Source organism: Bos javanicus, chromosome 19 (assembly GCF_032452875.1).
Source record: "Bos javanicus breed banteng chromosome 19, ARS-OSU_banteng_1.0, whole genome shotgun sequence".
Lineage (NCBI taxonomy): Eukaryota > Metazoa > Chordata > Mammalia > Artiodactyla > Bovidae > Bos > Bos javanicus.
In genome coordinates this window covers 19142804-19159097 of record NC_083886.1, presented here as the reverse complement: position 1 = coordinate 19159097, position 16294 = coordinate 19142804, and the positions used below count along the sequence as shown (strand labels likewise).

Sequence of the window (16294 nt, the reverse complement as noted above, 5' to 3'; positions counted from 1 at the left end):
ATAAGTACACCCATATCTACCCACGAAGGGACAGCCTAGAGAAGTTCAGTAACTTGCCAGTAGGATCGCAGCCAAGACGGCCTGGTTCCAAAGTTCCTGTGCTCAGCCCTCGGGTGTTTGTATAGAACTTTAAGGACACTTAAGTTTGTAGAAGTGTCAGGGCGTTTGTTTAAAGATCCAGTCTCGTTGCCCTTGGCCTGGGGCCATCTGGTCACAGTCCTGAACCTTGGCATATTTGCTTGGTGTTCACTTAACAGGATCTCCACTTTGTCAGCCCTCCCAGAAGTAGTTCACAAGAAAACTCACAGCTATCAATTCATTACTGCTCCCTATCACTGCCCCACCAGTGACTTCTGAAATCTAGCATTTCCGCCAACTTAGAGAGATATGAAGTCTGTGAGGCACATTTCAGAAGTTTAGCGGGTATAGGACTGGAGCTGCCCTCTTAGGCCTTCAAGTGGAAAGACTTCGTTGAAGCCAGTGGGGTTTCCATGACAGAGAAGACTCATGGTTAGGAGAAAGGTAGTCCTGGTAACTGAATCTTATTTCTGAGACGCTTGCAGGCTTTCCTGGCATTTGGTGTAAGTACTCCTCTGGTAAAGGACAGGCATTCTGTCATGGTTAATAATGAATGAGAGTGAAAAGAATTGAGTCGGGCCATTGAATTAGACAGGTGTAAGCATACTGGACAATGAATAAAACACTGTGATGGAAATTGCTCATATAGTCTGCCTAATGCCTCCTGCAGGTTGCAGAAAGATGTCTCCTAGCAGGCAATTTGATTTTTTTCAACAAATTCCTTAGCCAAACAAGTATAATTTCCCTCAAAACTTGCTGTGAATTAATAAAAATGTCAGACTGGAGAATTGAGCTCACTGAATAAAAATGACTGTGTTGCTGAGAAGCTAAGTTTTATTGTTATTATAATAAATATAATTACAGGTAAATTGAGACCATTTTTGATCCATGACAAACATACATTTCCTGTGTGTATAGCACACAAATAATACACAATGTATTCCACACTTAACAAATGCTTTTTAAAACTTTGAAAGTTAATATATTAGCTTATTAAAATTTGAATATAATACATGTTTTTGGTCACAAACTCTGAGTTTCTTCTCACGGCCCACAAGACAGTCAGCTCCATATCACTATTTTCCTTGTCTACAGCAGTGATATACACACACTTTTAAAATAAGACTGTATTGTATATAACTGTGTGATGTCATGAGCCTACATTACCAAAAATATATATAAAAGTACATATAAAGAATATGTAATTATGCCTTGACTCTATCCATAAATGACTTGAAGCAGGTAATATATTTGCTTTTAAATGCTATTTACAACATGGACTCTTGAATGATATGTGAATTTGAAAATGAAAAACATATTTTCCAGACTCAAAATGTTGATGTCCTAATGGTATTTATTTAAAAAACTGATTTCCAAGTGGGCAACCCTACCTTAGAAAAAGTCAGACTCAAGGGTTGTACCATAAAATTTCCCATAGTCACTGTGAATGCTATAAAAAAGATGGTACTTGGATTTTTTTCTACACTGACTACAATGCAAGTTATTAAAGTTTAAAACTATATGAAAGCCTTTATGAGGATCCTGAATTGTATTTCCCATTAAAGAAAAGAAATGGCTCAGTGAGTCATGTCTCTAGGTTTCTGTAGAAGAAAAAGCAGAAGGCCGTTGTCAGTTATCTTGAAAGTTAAAACTCAGCACTTAATGTGAATTTAGATGAGTTTAGGAGAGGAGTTTTACGGGCTTCTGTTCCTCTGAGCATCCTGAGGGCAGTGAGAACAGAAGACTTCTGATCTTCCAAACAAAAATCATTATCAAATGGATTTATTAAAGAGCTATGCAGAACAAACTGCAGTCATATGTGTGTAGCTATAGTTGGCTTCCATGGGAATTATCAGTGGCTCTAACGCAGGGCACTTTCAGTTGATTCAGAGTAAAACAATATAAGGCTTGTAACACATGTACAGAAAACTAAAATCAATGTGAAGAATCTCTGTGCGAGTTCTTTATTTTGTTTGCTTGTAAAATTGATGTACTTTGTTTCTTTTTTAACACTCCATTTAAAAACTCCAGCATTTTCATATAAAAGAAAAAGAGAAATTATAGGCTCTTGGCAAATACCTGTGAACAAAAGAATGAAGAAAAGTGATGGGGCCACTTCTGCAGTAGCTTTCCATCAGAGATAATATCTTATCTTGAAGCTAGTGCACCTATTTTTAAAGTTCATTTAATTCCTTACACACTCATGATTTATTTGCATATTGACATAAAAGCTGCCTTCATCATCCATGCCATTATCAATCAGACAAAAAAAATCCATCAAGCACCCACAGGATGCAGAGATCTGTCTTTGAAATGGTGGCATGGTGTTAATCTGTCCTAAAACTAGGAATAAGTTTTTTGAAAGAAGCTATAGTACATTGAGGGATTCCCTGTGGCTCAGTGGTAAAGAATCTGCCTGCCAACACAGGAGACGAGGGTTTGATCCCTGGGTCAAGAAGATCCCCTGGAGAAGGAAATGGCAACCCACTTCAATATCCATGGACAGAGGAGTCTGGCGGGTTGCAGTCCATGGGGTCACCAAAAGAGTCAGACATGAGTTAGCGACTAAACAACAACAGTACCTTGGGAAAGAAGTATTATGATTTTTCTGGGAGGGAAAGTTGCTAAATACTGCAAACTCCTCAGAGAAGCCACAAAATCACCTCTGAAGGTTTTAAGCAACAATTCCCTGAAGCTAGAAGTTATGGGACCAGCAATGTAAAAATTTCACAGTTCTAACATACATCTATCTATGACTGTGAAGACGTGCCTCAGATTTATACATCTAATTGGGTTTAATCTTGAAGATACAAAATGAGAAAATCTATAATGTGTTTTCAAATAATCTGAAATAGCAATCCTATGACAGTTACCAAACTACCACAGTTTTAAACACCACGGCTTGCAGGACTTCACAATACAATCATCTCCAAATACGTCATCAAAAACTCTGGGCAGCAGCTTCTTTCATAAATTCCTCGAGGACAGCTACCACATTTTTGGCTTCAGGCATTTCTTCGTGTTCCACTTTAACAATCTTCAAAAGGATATCTCCACTACCACAGTTCTTTAGGAACATGTAACATTTAAACAAAGCATAATGATTCATTTCTGCCTGCCGGATAAATCTCTTCAAATTATTTGTGTCTTGTATGGCCTAGAAAAAGATTACCCAGTTAACTATGTGTTCAGTGAGATAATAATGAAGCTTGAAAAAGATCTCCTATCCAGCTGAGAACTCAACTATATGTGAATGAAATGTTTGCCTTTTATTTCAAAATTGCTAATATGCTTTGCCCTTGATACAACAAAATCTTTGACATAAAGTAAAAATACAAATCTCCTAAATAAGGTGACAACATGCCTCCCCAACAAAATTCTGAACTTTTAGGCATGGAACTACGTTTTTTGTGCTTCCCAACTAAGATATGCCGTAAATTATAAGACGGATGTCCCTAAAATATAAGCAAGCATTCAATTCAATTTATTGGAAATGCAATGATACATACACAGAGGCCACTGAAAACTATAAATGCCTTTGGAAGATTCTAGCTCTTGTTTGTTTTTCAAAAATTAGAACATCATTTTAATTATTATGAATAAGGCTTACAGTGCAAAAACACAGAATAAGCAAATTTGTGGTTAAAACTTGGACTTTACTTGACAATTCATCAAAAAATATAAAGATAGTGTTTATATATAAAGAATGACAGGTAATACCTTTCATTAGTATTGCCTTTACTATTTCTAATGTCACTGTATCATAGTGGATACATCTGCTCCATCAAAATGTCTTTCTGTTTATTTGCTAATACTAAACGAACATGAAAAAATGTTCAGCCTGAATAATAATTAAAGACAGATTTGAATAGCTATGGAGTGCCAACATTAAAGTAATAAAAATAAATAAGACTGATAAAAAACTGTTATATCAGGTTCTGCATAGAAAACCCATACACATTGCTGAACATTCTGTAATTTGTTCCTATTTTTTTTGAACTGCAAGCTGGCAATTTGTAATAGAAACCAAAACATTAAAACCCTTGACTTGGTAATCCCACTTTTGGGAATATACATTAAGGTAATAATCCAAATGAAAAAAATACCATCCAGCAATGCTCCTTCTGGACATCTCTCTGAAGAAAACCAAAGCACCTACTCAGAAAGATATCTGCAGTGCCATGTTCCCTGAAGCATCACCAACAGCAGCCAAGACATGGAAACAACCCAAGTGTCAACTGATGGGTGAATGGACAAACTGTGGTATATACACACAATGGAATACCACTCAGCCAGTAAACAGAAGAATGAGATCTGCCAACAAGGGCTTCATGCTAAGTGAAACAGGTTCTACAGAGAAAGACATCTACATGTGGAATCCAAATATATATATATTTTTATATAAATATATAAAAAACAACTCATGGACTCAGAGTACAGAGGCAGCAGATAGGGAGTGGGAGAAATGGGTGGACTGTTTTGGTTTTGGTTGAAACAAATTGAAATTTTTACATACAAATAAAAATAGTGATATACCAGTGTCACCTGTCAGGCTGGCAAAGACGAAAAGTTTAGATACCCGGTGGTGTCTGAGTTTGGGGAAACTGGCACTTTCAATGCTATTGGTATAAATGGAAATTGAGGATTATAGTTTTGAAAGTGTTCTAGTTAACAGACATTATAGCTGTGAAGCAGATTTGTTTCCTGGTCACTGGTACTAACTAAACTTTGTGACAAAGATTATATGTGGCACTTGGCACACAGCCAATTAGTTACCTTTAGTTTAAAGTTCTCCAGGACTTGTCGAAAAAGAAAAGGGTTACCTCCTTCAGCACCATTCATAAAAGCCTGCATCCAATCCTCACAAAACCGGTTGCTCCCTATAAAATATTTTAGAAAAATGAATAAAAGTAACATCACAAGACATTTATTCTTCCTTTCTTTTTATTTTCTTTTTTAAATTGAGGTATAATTGAACCATGTAACATTATATAAATTTCAAGTGCACAGCACAAGGATTCAATATTTGTATACATCACAATATTCTTTCCTCATTTATAAAAACACTTATAATGAATTATTTAAGGCTTCTATATTGGTCTAAAAAAACCTTAACTCACCACCTGGCTAAGAAATACCAAACTGGTCGAAGCTCCCACATGCATCTTCCTAGCTGCATCCCCCTATTTTCCCATCAGAAAGGATTATCATGCCCATGTCTTTCTTTAAACCTTTGCCACATACTTTATCTCTAAGCCCTATATAGTGTAAAAAAATTTGCATGTTAAAACTGTACTTTTCTTTAACAGCTCTTTCACTATATAGTATGTTTGGATGCTATACGGAGAGATATAGCTCTACTTCACTCGCTGTCACGGCTGTATAGTATTCTACTGTATGAGTATAACAGCTTAGCAGTTCTCCTGTTGACAGACACTTGAGTTGCTTTCAGTTCTTTCCTTGCCAACAGTGCCCTTATGAACGTCTTGTATTTGTCTCCTTGTGTACATACATAAGAGTTTCTCTATATACCTAGGAGTAGAATTGCTAGGCATGTCATGATTTCCATGTTTCTAGAAATGCTCTTGTTTTTGGCGATTTGGGGATAAACATGTAAAACTGCACAGGGCAGGGAGGATAACTTTGCGTCATTTGTTGTCCGTGTGAAAACAGTGATTGACAAGGCTGTTCCCAGGGTTGTGGCTCACCTGCATTGTGGAACTGAGGCTGGGAGCTGCTGCAGTCGATGATCACAGACTTCTGCTGCTCCTCCGTCATGGCCATGCACAAGGATGTCATGGTGCCTTCGTGAATAAGGCCTTGGAGACTAGCCACGCTCAGAAACCTGCCACACATACAATCTTTTTCCACAAAGTATATTACAGGATGGGAGGGAGAAAGCAAATTCATTCTGCATTGCGTGGTGGGGGAGTTCAAAACAGAAATATCAGACTGGCTGAGGAAAAGGTGCTCTCTTTGCAAAACTGTTCTTTACCTGTGAATGTCTCTCTTTGTTTTTTCATCTGATCCTTTAACCTCAACAGGAGTATAACTCAGAGCCTATGAGAGAAAAATAACGCCCAGTTGATACACCTATGCCAATTTTCCTTGCAGAGCAGCTAGTGACTAAACGTCGCCTCCCCCAACAACCACCGCACCAGACCATGTTTGCTGGACACCGCCCTGGAGCTCTCCAGAGCTGTGTTCAGCTGCTCACTGATGGTCGGGAACCTAGCCTTACTACCTGGGCTTGAGGGGCTGTCCAGGCTCAGCTGCATCCACCCACCACATGAAAAATGAAAAACCTGGCCACTTACTCAAGCCTTCCCCACTGTCCAGATATTCTATTAAATATTTTATTTGGGCATTTTTATATAGTTAAAAATTACTTTGGATTTCCATTTTCCTCTTCAAATTGTTTTAGAAATCACATGTCTCCCACATCACTTCAAAAAGTAATTATTTTAGAGAATTCCCTGGTAGTCTAGTGGTTAGGATTCAACACTTTGACTGCTGTGGCCCGGGTTCAATACCTGGTTAGGGAACTGAGTTTCTATAAGCCGTATGGCACAGCCAAAAAGAAAAAGTGATTAAAATGTTTTATTGTATTAGAAGATAGTATTCGGAACTCTACCTTCGTAGTGTAACTTTCTGGATCTGTGTAAACAGAGTGCGGTGTATCCTTATTGCAAGCATAGTCTGAATGAATATTCAGAGGGCAGGTGGAAGTAATAAGTAATGTTCAGAGAAAATAAGTATGTCTTTAAGTAAACCAAACTATGCCAAAGTGATCCTCAATGAAGGAAATACTTTCGTTTGGGCAATACTTACAGCATGTAGCAGAAAGGTGAGCTTCTCCTGAAAGAGATGGACCACCCTTTGGATGGGGCAAACAACATCTGCAAACCAGCTGCTCAGGTAAGACTGGATGTGGTTCTCCCCACCACTTTCCTAGATTAAGAGAGAATGTCATTTGCTTTGATCTAAGCCTTCACCTTAATTAATACACTTAACATTTTCTTCATGATACTCTTGGCAGTGAAAAGAAATGGGGACCAAGACCTCCTTCTTTTTTAAGCTAATGCCACCAATTAAAACAAAAGGAATTGTAGGAATTTCCTGGCAGTTCAGTGGTTAGGACTCTGCCCTTCATTGCCAGGCACCTGGGTTCAATCCCTGGTTGGGGAACTAAGATCCCACAAGCAGAGAGGTACAGCCAAAAAACAAAAAAAGGAATTGTGATATAACTTTGCTGGGCTTGTTAGGCAGAGAGGGGATTAATTCAGTACTGCATTAAAAAAAAACACACTAAAACATGCATTATATAAAATGAAGAAACTAAAAAAATACAAAATAAAATGAAGAAACTGACTTAATAGGGTTCTATGCTATTTCTTCACTGAAAGGAGTTAGGGCATTTACATGTCCATCTCCTCCCACTGTGCTGTGAACTCCCAGAGATACTCTCTTAATAATCCTTATCTCCAAAAATTAATGAATAAAACTCTTTAAGGGGAGGAAAAAAAATCCTCATCTCCCCAAGCATCTGGTACAGTTTCCCAAACATCCATGGATGAGCTTATAAAGGGCCTGTTGAATGACTGAAGGAACGCAGACAGCTAACATTTGAAAGCGAACAGGGAAGGACAGAGGTCAACACATCAAAGTGCTCAAGCCCACTCCGGTGTGGTCGGACACACTGCCAGGAGCTCATCCAGCTTCCCTGGCTCTGCTGCTCCCTAGGGACTGGTGGGAGCACCCCATCCTGGAGAGCAGCTACCCTAGACTTGCTTGTATCCCTGGCTCACTCCGATGCTGTCATTCCCCTCTGTACTGCCTTGTAAGCACAGGCATGACAAGCAAAAGGAATTACTACCACCTGTAATGGGTAGAAAATTTATGAGTTATACTTAACTCCAACAAACCAAACGCACAGTATTTAAAAGGTATGGATAAGCACAGGCATGACAAGGAAAAGGAATTACTACCACCTGTAATGGGTAGAAAATTTATGAGTTATACTTAACTCCAACAAACCAAACGCACAGTATTTAAAAGGTATGGATAAAGGAATCAATATGGATGTATCTAATTCACAAAAGATCGATTAATGAATAACGGGATGTTTCTAAACATCTTTGAGGTTGAGTTCAAGGACAGTCATCCCATTGCACAGCATGTCTCTGGTGCCAGCGGCTTCGTAAGCCATTAGTTCTGCCCAGAGTATAAATCCTATGTCTAGAAATCAGGAAAGCAGCATCTTCTTCCTTGCTTGGCATGTGACTGTATACCTTTGAACTTAATGGATTGAATTTTTCATAGATACAAAACATCACAAGCAGTCTTATGAAACTTAGAGCACTGTGTCCCTTGCTCCTCTTAACAGCACTTTCCTACTAGCCCACAAAGTAGCACATTTTCAGAATTTAAGTGTCTGTGCCCACCTGGATGCTTTGATAAGAACAGCAGTCACATAATGTTAGTCATTTGGGTCTTTAAAAATATTAATGCAATTGTCTTACCTCACAGTTCATGTTATTTTTCAGCCCTTGAATGTATTTGTCCAATTCAAGCCTGAAAGTATGTTCTTAAGGAAGTGATAAAGGATGAATCAAGACAGGGTTTTATCTCTCAATGGATAATAGGAAAATCTCTTAAATATCTGTTGGTTAAAACAAGCCACGATATGGGAATTTCTTGGCAGACCAGTGGTTAGTACTCCATGCTCTCACCACCTAAGAGTTCAGTTTCAATCCCTGGTTGGGGAACCAAGATCACACAAGCCAAGTGGCCAAAAATAAATAAATTCATGATAAAAACAAGTGAAGACAAACTGGTTGTATGAAGGTATGAGATTGAAGTTAATGCATAAGAGGTAGAAAGGCTTTTCAGGGGTTGGTAGTGATAATCCTCCACTTGCCTGTCAGCATTTCCTTCCTGATATCCTCAGAGACCAAAGAAAGGATATAGCTCAAGTCCTTTTTCAGACCCTCCTAAAAAACAGACCACATACTCTGAAGACTTCTGCTCAGAGTCCGTTGATGCTGTTTGGGGAAGCAGTTTTTCTTGCTGGAAAAGGCAGTAATAACAACCGACTCGGTAACCTGGAATTCTAGAAAAGAAACAAAAAGCTAAAATGCATTCTTTTGACAACTCATGTATGTTGTTTTGTAGGCTTCTCTGAGCGCTGGTCATCCTGATCTGGCAATATCGTTAGACTGCTCTGTAATTTAGAGCTTCCCAGACTTCTCCTTAGTTTACTGGTAACAACAGACGAAAGTGAACCTTCATCGTAATGGGCTTTAGCTAAAGCAGCACCTAACAAACACAGAATTTCTTTGAATTCTTCTGTCTTATGTGAAAAATTCATACAAATTCCACTCTTGTTGACGGTTTACCCATGTTTACATGGTTTATCTGTGTTTTCCCTCCCATAAACATACACGAATCACTGAAGCTCCAGGAGGATGTGAAGTGTTGACCCTGTGGTCTTACCTTTGGGATGTGGCCTCATACTCCTGAAGGGACTCAATGCCAATATCATGGTCTGAAGTGAACTACAATCAAGGGGTGTAATGGAAAGATGGCTGGAATTCAACCAAGGACACCTATATTTAAGCCTGAATTCCATCAATGTGACTGGCCTTAGGAACTTAACTTCTCTGAGTTTATTTCCTCATCTGAAATAGGAAGTAAGAGTATATGCTTTATCACCCCTTTGTAAGGAGAATGGCATTGAAGCTTGTGAAAGCCCTTTACAACTGTACAGTGTACAATTTCAGTTTTGGTAATGAGCTCATTTCTCCCAAGTACAAGACTAAATATGTACCCTTAGGAGGAAGGGTCTCTGCCATTCAGTTAATTTCATTCCTCAAAAGTGTGTGTGTGTGTGTGTGTGTGTGAGGCCCACGGCTCAGCTGCCAGGAAACAAAGATGAACTTTGCAGGTCTAGCCAGAGTTGATCTTTTGGAGTTTCTCATCGCTTCCCATATTTAGCTCAGAAATAAAACCTCAGAACACAGCACATTTTACACTTACCTCAGCTCTACAGCTGCAACATTACCCAGCCCTTCAAAGACTGCTCCCTTAGAAAGACGCTTCGCGATGAAACTGCGTAGCTCTGGCTCCACTTCAGATGGTAGATTAGTATCCACTAAGGAGAGGCTTGACAAATGAAAGACACATGTTCCTTAGCAGTGGACTCTGCATTTATACCCAGTAAGTCAGACAGGACATTGCTAAAAGCCCTCACTAAGGACTCGGCAGAGCTTTCTGTTTGGGTCCTGTTGGTGAGGCTTCTAGGGATGTATGTCACCAAGTACGATCTGCCTTATCTGTTTAAAGTAGTCCTACCTTTCTAGCTCATTTTCTTTAGTATTATGACTCCACTGGGACCCCTCAAACCCACTGACCTTACCTCTTTTTCACAGTAACCTCAAGTTTCTCATCCTCATCTCCCTTCTCCTTACCCAGCTTAAATTCCACGGCCAGTCATTACGATCACCGCCCCGCATACATTCTCATTCAACCCCTTTGTTTTCGCCTCCTGGTATTTGCTTAGCAAAGCTTCAGCCCTGCTTAGTCCAGTTCTCTACCTAGTCTGCACCTGCCCCTGTGCAGCTGAATGTGGCTGGACAAAAGCCCACCACCACAGTGGCTAGTCTCATTTGAAATCAATGACCACCAGCCACCAGCGGGCCCTGACCGCTGCCCAGCTCTCATGCCATCTCCTGGTCCACTCACATCTACTATTTCATGCCTCCTCTTCTTCCCTCAAACCTCCAACTACCCACTGCCCATGAATAAACACACCAGCTCAGTGATTATTTATGACCTAGACACACACATTTCAGTTTGGTTGAGATTAGAATATAAACAGAAACTATAATTTGAATATGTAAGAAGATTTTCCATCACCAAACTTCCCAACAGAGAATATGAACCCAATATGCCTCACATCTTTGGTTCCACATTAAGGAAAATTTCAAACACTGAAAAGTAGAAAGAATAATATAACGAACCTACATGTACCAACCAACCTACATGACCAACGTAGGTATAGGACCTACGTATAGCACTGGGAACTCAATACTCTGTAATGGCCTATATGGGAAAAGAATCTAAAACAGAGTGGATGTACGTATATGCAAAACTGAGTCACTTCGCTGTACACCTGAAACCAACACAACATTGTAAGTCAATTATATTCCAATAAAAATTATAAAACATTTTATTTTCATCTGTACTCCCATGTTGTCCATACCCTCCACCTCCCAGACTTATTTTGGACTTTTTTGTTTTTACACTTTTGATTTTGTATTGGGGTATAGCCGATTAACAAACAACACTGTGATAGCTTCAGGTCAATAGCAAAGGGACTCAGCCATACACACACATGTATCCATTCTCCCCCAAACTCCCTTCCTGTCCAGGCTGCCACATAACATTAAGCAGAGTTCCATGTCCTCTACAGTAGGTCCTTGTCGGTTAAACATTTTAAATATAGCAGTGATTACATGTCCATCCCAAACTCCCTAATTATCCCTTCCCCCAGTCCTTCCCTTCTGGCGAACCATAAGTTTGTTCTCTTAAGTCCCATACTTATTTTGAAGCAAGTTCCAGGCATCATATTATTTCATCCCTAAACTTCTCATTACATATCTCTAAAACATGAGGATTTAAAAAATATATATGTATGTATCTATAACCACAATACTGTTACAGCACCTGAAAAATTTCTTAAATCATCCATCATCCAGCCTCTCGGTGAACATAATATTTTTGTACTATACCCTACTTTGCATCAAGTGTTGAGGTTCATTCATTCCTTCCCTTAGTAAATATATATTAAACATCGACCCTATGCCAAGTACCTACCACTCAAGGTTCTAGGCACGGAGACATCAATGAACAAAAGAGACAGCAATCACTGCTGGCTTGGAGTTGACACTGCAGTATGCAGCAGCAGAGCTATGAAAGGGTATTCAATGGGGGGGGGGGGTAGGGAGAGGAGGATTTTAAATTTTTTTTTTTTAATTTTTTGATACTCATATGATATTGAATATTTACTGGAGTTCCGATCAAGAAACTCAGAATAACTGTCTGCCTAATCAACATGGTGCTAATCACCACGGTATGTGGCTCTGCCCCAGCCTTGAATAAATGAATAAAGGAAAATAAGATGAGGTTCCTAGGGGTGAAGGGGGCTTGATGGTTTCATTCAAGGAAAGCTGAGGGCAGATAAGGTACCCATTGACATCTGCATGCCAGAGATGCCCTTAGGAGAAAAGCACATACACGGCTTAAGGCCAAGCTGTTTTTACCTGAAATCATCACCAGAGGGAGTTTCTGCATTTGTGCCACCTGGGCTTCCATCATCGCTGTCCGCTCGCTGCTGTGCCAATCTGCTCGCCACAAAACCAATTCAGTTATGAACTATGGGCTCTAAGTCAAGTGGAGTATGCCCTCCCTCCCCCAGCAAGCAAGGAAGGGGGCAAACAGACCACTAAAACTGCTGCAAGGTAGAAATACTTGAACCCCGTCCTCCTCCGCCTAGCTTCAATGACAGGGAAACCCCACAAAACAGCGCTGACAGGAGCCCCTTCTCTCTCCAGGCCACTTAAAGGGTAGAGGAAAGCCTAAATTAAATATCCAGAAATGTCAAGGAAATTTTCTCTTAAATGCACACTTTACAGGGAATTCCCGGGTGGTCCAAGTAGGACTCGGCACTTCCACTGCGGGGGGAACCAAGATCCCACAAGCAGCCCCAACAAAAACAAAAAGACTTTACAGGGCCAAAAGAGCCCCAGGAAGTCGGCTCTGGAGGAGGGAGAAGAGGCAGCAAGGACCGACGGTAACCAGAAGGTGGGGGGAGGGAAGAGGGGTGGGGACGGAGGAAAGCGGGGAGACAATGACAGGAAGTAAAGGGGGGATGGGGATTGACTTTATTGAGCGTGCAAGGCACTGCGCTAAACAAAAGCAGAGGCGACAGGAAGGGGCTGAGAAGATGTCAAGGACACAGCGCTGAGGCATGGGAGGACCAGGCGCAAAAGTCCAGGATTGGGGGCCGGGAAGTATGGCGTGAGGCGAGGAGGGCCCTGAGGGCCAGAGACCTTGGCTGGGAGGGGAGAAGACTGCGTTTGGGAGCCGCCAAGCTGCGGAACCCGGAGTGGGCTGCGGGGCCGGGCGGCGGGGCCGGGGCGGGGCCACAAGGGCGGCCGGGCGCTGCACCTGCTTCCGCGGTAGCTGTAGAGACAGTAGTGGCTGCTGGGCGGCGGGTCGAGTCTCCGCTCCTCGGCGGAGCCGCCCTCTTCGCTGCTCTCTAGCTCCTTTTCATCCCCATCCAGCGATTCCTGCAAGGAGGGGAGCATCGCGGCGGCCTCTGAGCGGCCCTGCGTCCCCGCCAAACCGCTCCCCCGGTACCGTACAGTCCTCTATGGCCGGGCTCGTCCGGCTCCCGGCCCTCGCGCATCTGCGTTCCGCTGGTTTCCCGGGCTCTCAGTCGAGAAAGCTGGAATGCCCCCTGATTTTTCTGTCTTCTTTTTCTCACATCATTCAGGTCTGTGCAGAAACGTCACTTCCTCAGAGACAACTTCTTAACCGCCCTATGCAAAACATCCCCCTGGCACCTCCACTGCTGTTGCATCAGTCTCTAACCTATCCCCTTATATTGCTTAATTCTTCATCCCAGTTATCACCCCGACAAGATGTGTTTACTGTCTCTGCTACTAGAATGCCATCTTGTTCACTGCTATACCCTCTGTCCTAGCCCGTGCCCTATGCGGCTCAAAAACTGCCGAATTAGTTTTAAGATTTTGTCACGTCAGAAAAAAGAAAAGATTTTTGTAACGCCTAGGCATCTTTTTCTTGCACGTTTTACCTTATCACCGTATTAAAGATAATAAAGTACACCTACATCCCTTAACTTTATATAGAAAAATGGTAGCTAACATTTATTAAGCATTTTCTGTGTGAGGACTTTTCTAAGTGCTTTACAAATACTTATTCATTTAATTCTCACAACCCCATGAGGTAGATATTATTATTATCCCATTTGACAGAAAAGTAAGCCAAGGCTAGAATTACTTGACTTGTCCACTGGAAAATAAGGTTGTACGTGGCAGTGCTCAGTCATATCCCACGCTTTGTCACCCTGTGGACTGTTGCCCGCCAGGCTCCTCTGTCCATGGAGTTTTCTAGGCAAGAACACTGGAGTAGTTGTCATTTTCTACTCCAGGGGGATCTTCCTGACCCAGGGATGGAACTCGCATCTCTTGCATCTCCTATATTGGCAGGCAGATTCTTTACTACTGGAACACTTGGGAAGCCCTAATAAGTGGCAGAGTGGCTTTCAAACCCACTGACTCCAGAACTCAAGACCACAAAATTAAAGATGACTTGACCTAAATTTATGTCTTAAAGCCATTTATTTGGACAGTTAATCTCAGGGGTTTTTTGTTGTTTTCACTTCTTTAGATCTTTAATTTCTTACAACAATATTTTGGTTTTTCAGAGTATAAGTTCTGAATGTTTGTTAAATTTTTATTCTTTTTGATGCTATTATAAATGAAATTTTCTTAAATTCTTTTTCAGATTGCTGTTGCTTGTGTATAGAAGTACAATTGATTCTTGTATATTGACCTTTGTTTTAAAATTTTATTTTTTAATTGAAGGATAATTGCCTTACAATATTATATTGTATATTGATTTTGTATTGTGAACTTTGCTGAACTCTTATTAGCTCTAGGTTTTTAAAACATGTATTCCTTAGAATTTTCTGTATATAAGTGTTTCAGTTTTCTAGGGTTCCTGTTAAAGTACCAAAGGCTGAGTGGTTTAAATAACAAAATTTATTTTTTTGGAGGGCTGTGCACCTTGGGGTCCCAACAGTAAAAGTGCTGAGCCCTAACCACTGGACCACCAAGGAATTCCCTAAACAACAGAATTTATCGTCCCACAGTTCTACAATTTTAAGTCCAAAGTCAAGCTGTCAGCCGGGTTGGTTCCTTTGGAGAGCTGTGGGGAAAGAGTCTGTTCCAAGTTTCTCTCCCTGACTTACGGAGGTTGTCTTCTATATCTCTTCATATTGTTTCCTTCTATTCCTAACTCTCTTATAAAAAAATTCCCTTTTTGTGGTTAGCGGTTCATGCTTTCACTCCAAGAGGCATGGTGCAGCCAGAAAAAAATGTGGGTGGGGTGGGGGAGTTGAAGTAATTTACACAGTCACAGAGTAAGTATGGAGCTGAGTTAGAGTTGAGTTTTGTAAAACATTTTGGCTCAATAGTGAGAACAGTGGATTGGAGTCTGAGAGGCATGTCAGAGAATGTGACAGTAACCTGGATAAGAGATCAAACTGGTCTGCAGTAGGACATTAGTTGCAGAAAAGCATTTTATTCATTCTTCCTAAAACAAAAAATAAGATAATTCTATTTATTTATTTATGCCATGTAGGATCTTAAGGGTCCACTAACCACTGGACGACGAAGGAATTCCCTACAACTCCCTTAAGCTCTCCCTTTTTTTCATCTGTATTAACCGGGTGTTAACAACGGCACCTACATCACAGGTTTGTTGGGACAAGTAATGTAAAACTTACACCTTGTCTGGCACACAAATGCTTCATGGATACCCGCTATTATTTTTTTCCTTTTAATAGGAACATGTAATTTACCTTACTAGTTATTTCTCTATGACAAACTGTGCTTTAAATGCAGGCAGAGAAAGTTTAAGTGGCTTGCCCAAAGTCATGCAAATAGGCGGTAGAAAGCGATCCCAAGCACCTGGACTCTAAAGCAACTACACTCTTAATTTGTGTTATTCTCTAACTGTCCTCTTAAAACTCTTAGGTTGCTACCCAGGGACTTCAGCATAAAACGCAACTTCTCAGACTGCTCGAGAATCTCAAGAAGTCATCTTTGCCAGCCTCCTCAGCATCATCTGTTGCCATCAGCCCCTTCACTACCAGCTCCAACCTTACTACCTCTAAACTTTTTTTCAGGTGCTCAGGCTCAAAGACTTGCACTTTTTGCACCCTTAGGGAGATACCCTCTCCTCCACCTCGCCTGCTCCCATTCACCCTTCCGGCAACCTTGATACCCTGATGACCGCCAAGGCTCTATAAACCCCGCAACACCTCGTATTTCCATCACCTCGGTGACCATGCTGCCGTAGTTTACGCACCCATCACCAATGTGTGAGTTACAAGACTGAGACTTCG

General features: G+C 40.9%; 1 protein-coding gene and 1 non-coding gene across 3 annotated transcripts; one reads left to right on the top strand and one right to left on the bottom strand.

The window, feature by feature from the left end:
- Positions 1–890: 890 nt before the first annotated feature.
- Positions 891–13760, bottom strand: C19H17orf75 (chromosome 19 C17orf75 homolog). Of its 2 annotated transcripts, none has more exons than XM_061390439.1 (10): positions 13309–13760; positions 12402–12482; positions 10117–10242; positions 9047–9190; positions 8601–8658; positions 6910–7029; positions 6074–6138; positions 5787–5923; positions 4855–4958; positions 891–2157 (listed from the first exon to the last, which is right to left on the bottom strand). In XM_061390439.1, the coding sequence occupies exons 1-10, from the start codon at positions 13446–13448 to the stop codon at positions 2137–2139; spliced, it is 996 nt and encodes a 331-aa protein (XP_061246423.1). In that variant the 5' UTR covers positions 13449–13760; the 3' UTR covers positions 891–2136. The 2 variants fall into 2 exon arrangements, with proteins under 2 accessions (XP_061246423.1, XP_061246422.1); XM_061390438.1 differs by having other exon boundaries at positions 891–3235; positions 13309–13753.
- Positions 6552–6623, top strand: TRNAQ-UUG (transfer RNA glutamine (anticodon UUG)). The gene has a single exon. It is a non-coding gene; the product is annotated as a tRNA-Gln (tRNA).
- Positions 13761–16294: the final 2534 nt, after the last annotated feature.

Excerpts from the sequence above, each read along its gene's own strand:
- C19H17orf75 (XM_061390438.1), bottom strand. The coding sequence starts at position 13,448 with ATGCTCCCCTCCTTGCAGGAATCGCTGGATGGGGATGAAAAGGAGCTA. Across the intron at positions 7,030-8,600 it reads AAAATAACATGAACTGTGAG|GAAAGTGGTGGGGAGAACCA; the intron begins GTAAGACAATTG and ends CTCTTAATCTAG. Across the intron at positions 3,236-4,854 it reads TGGAGAACTTTAAACTAAAG|GCCATACAAGACACAAATAA; the intron begins GTAACTAATTGG and ends ATCTTTTTCTAG.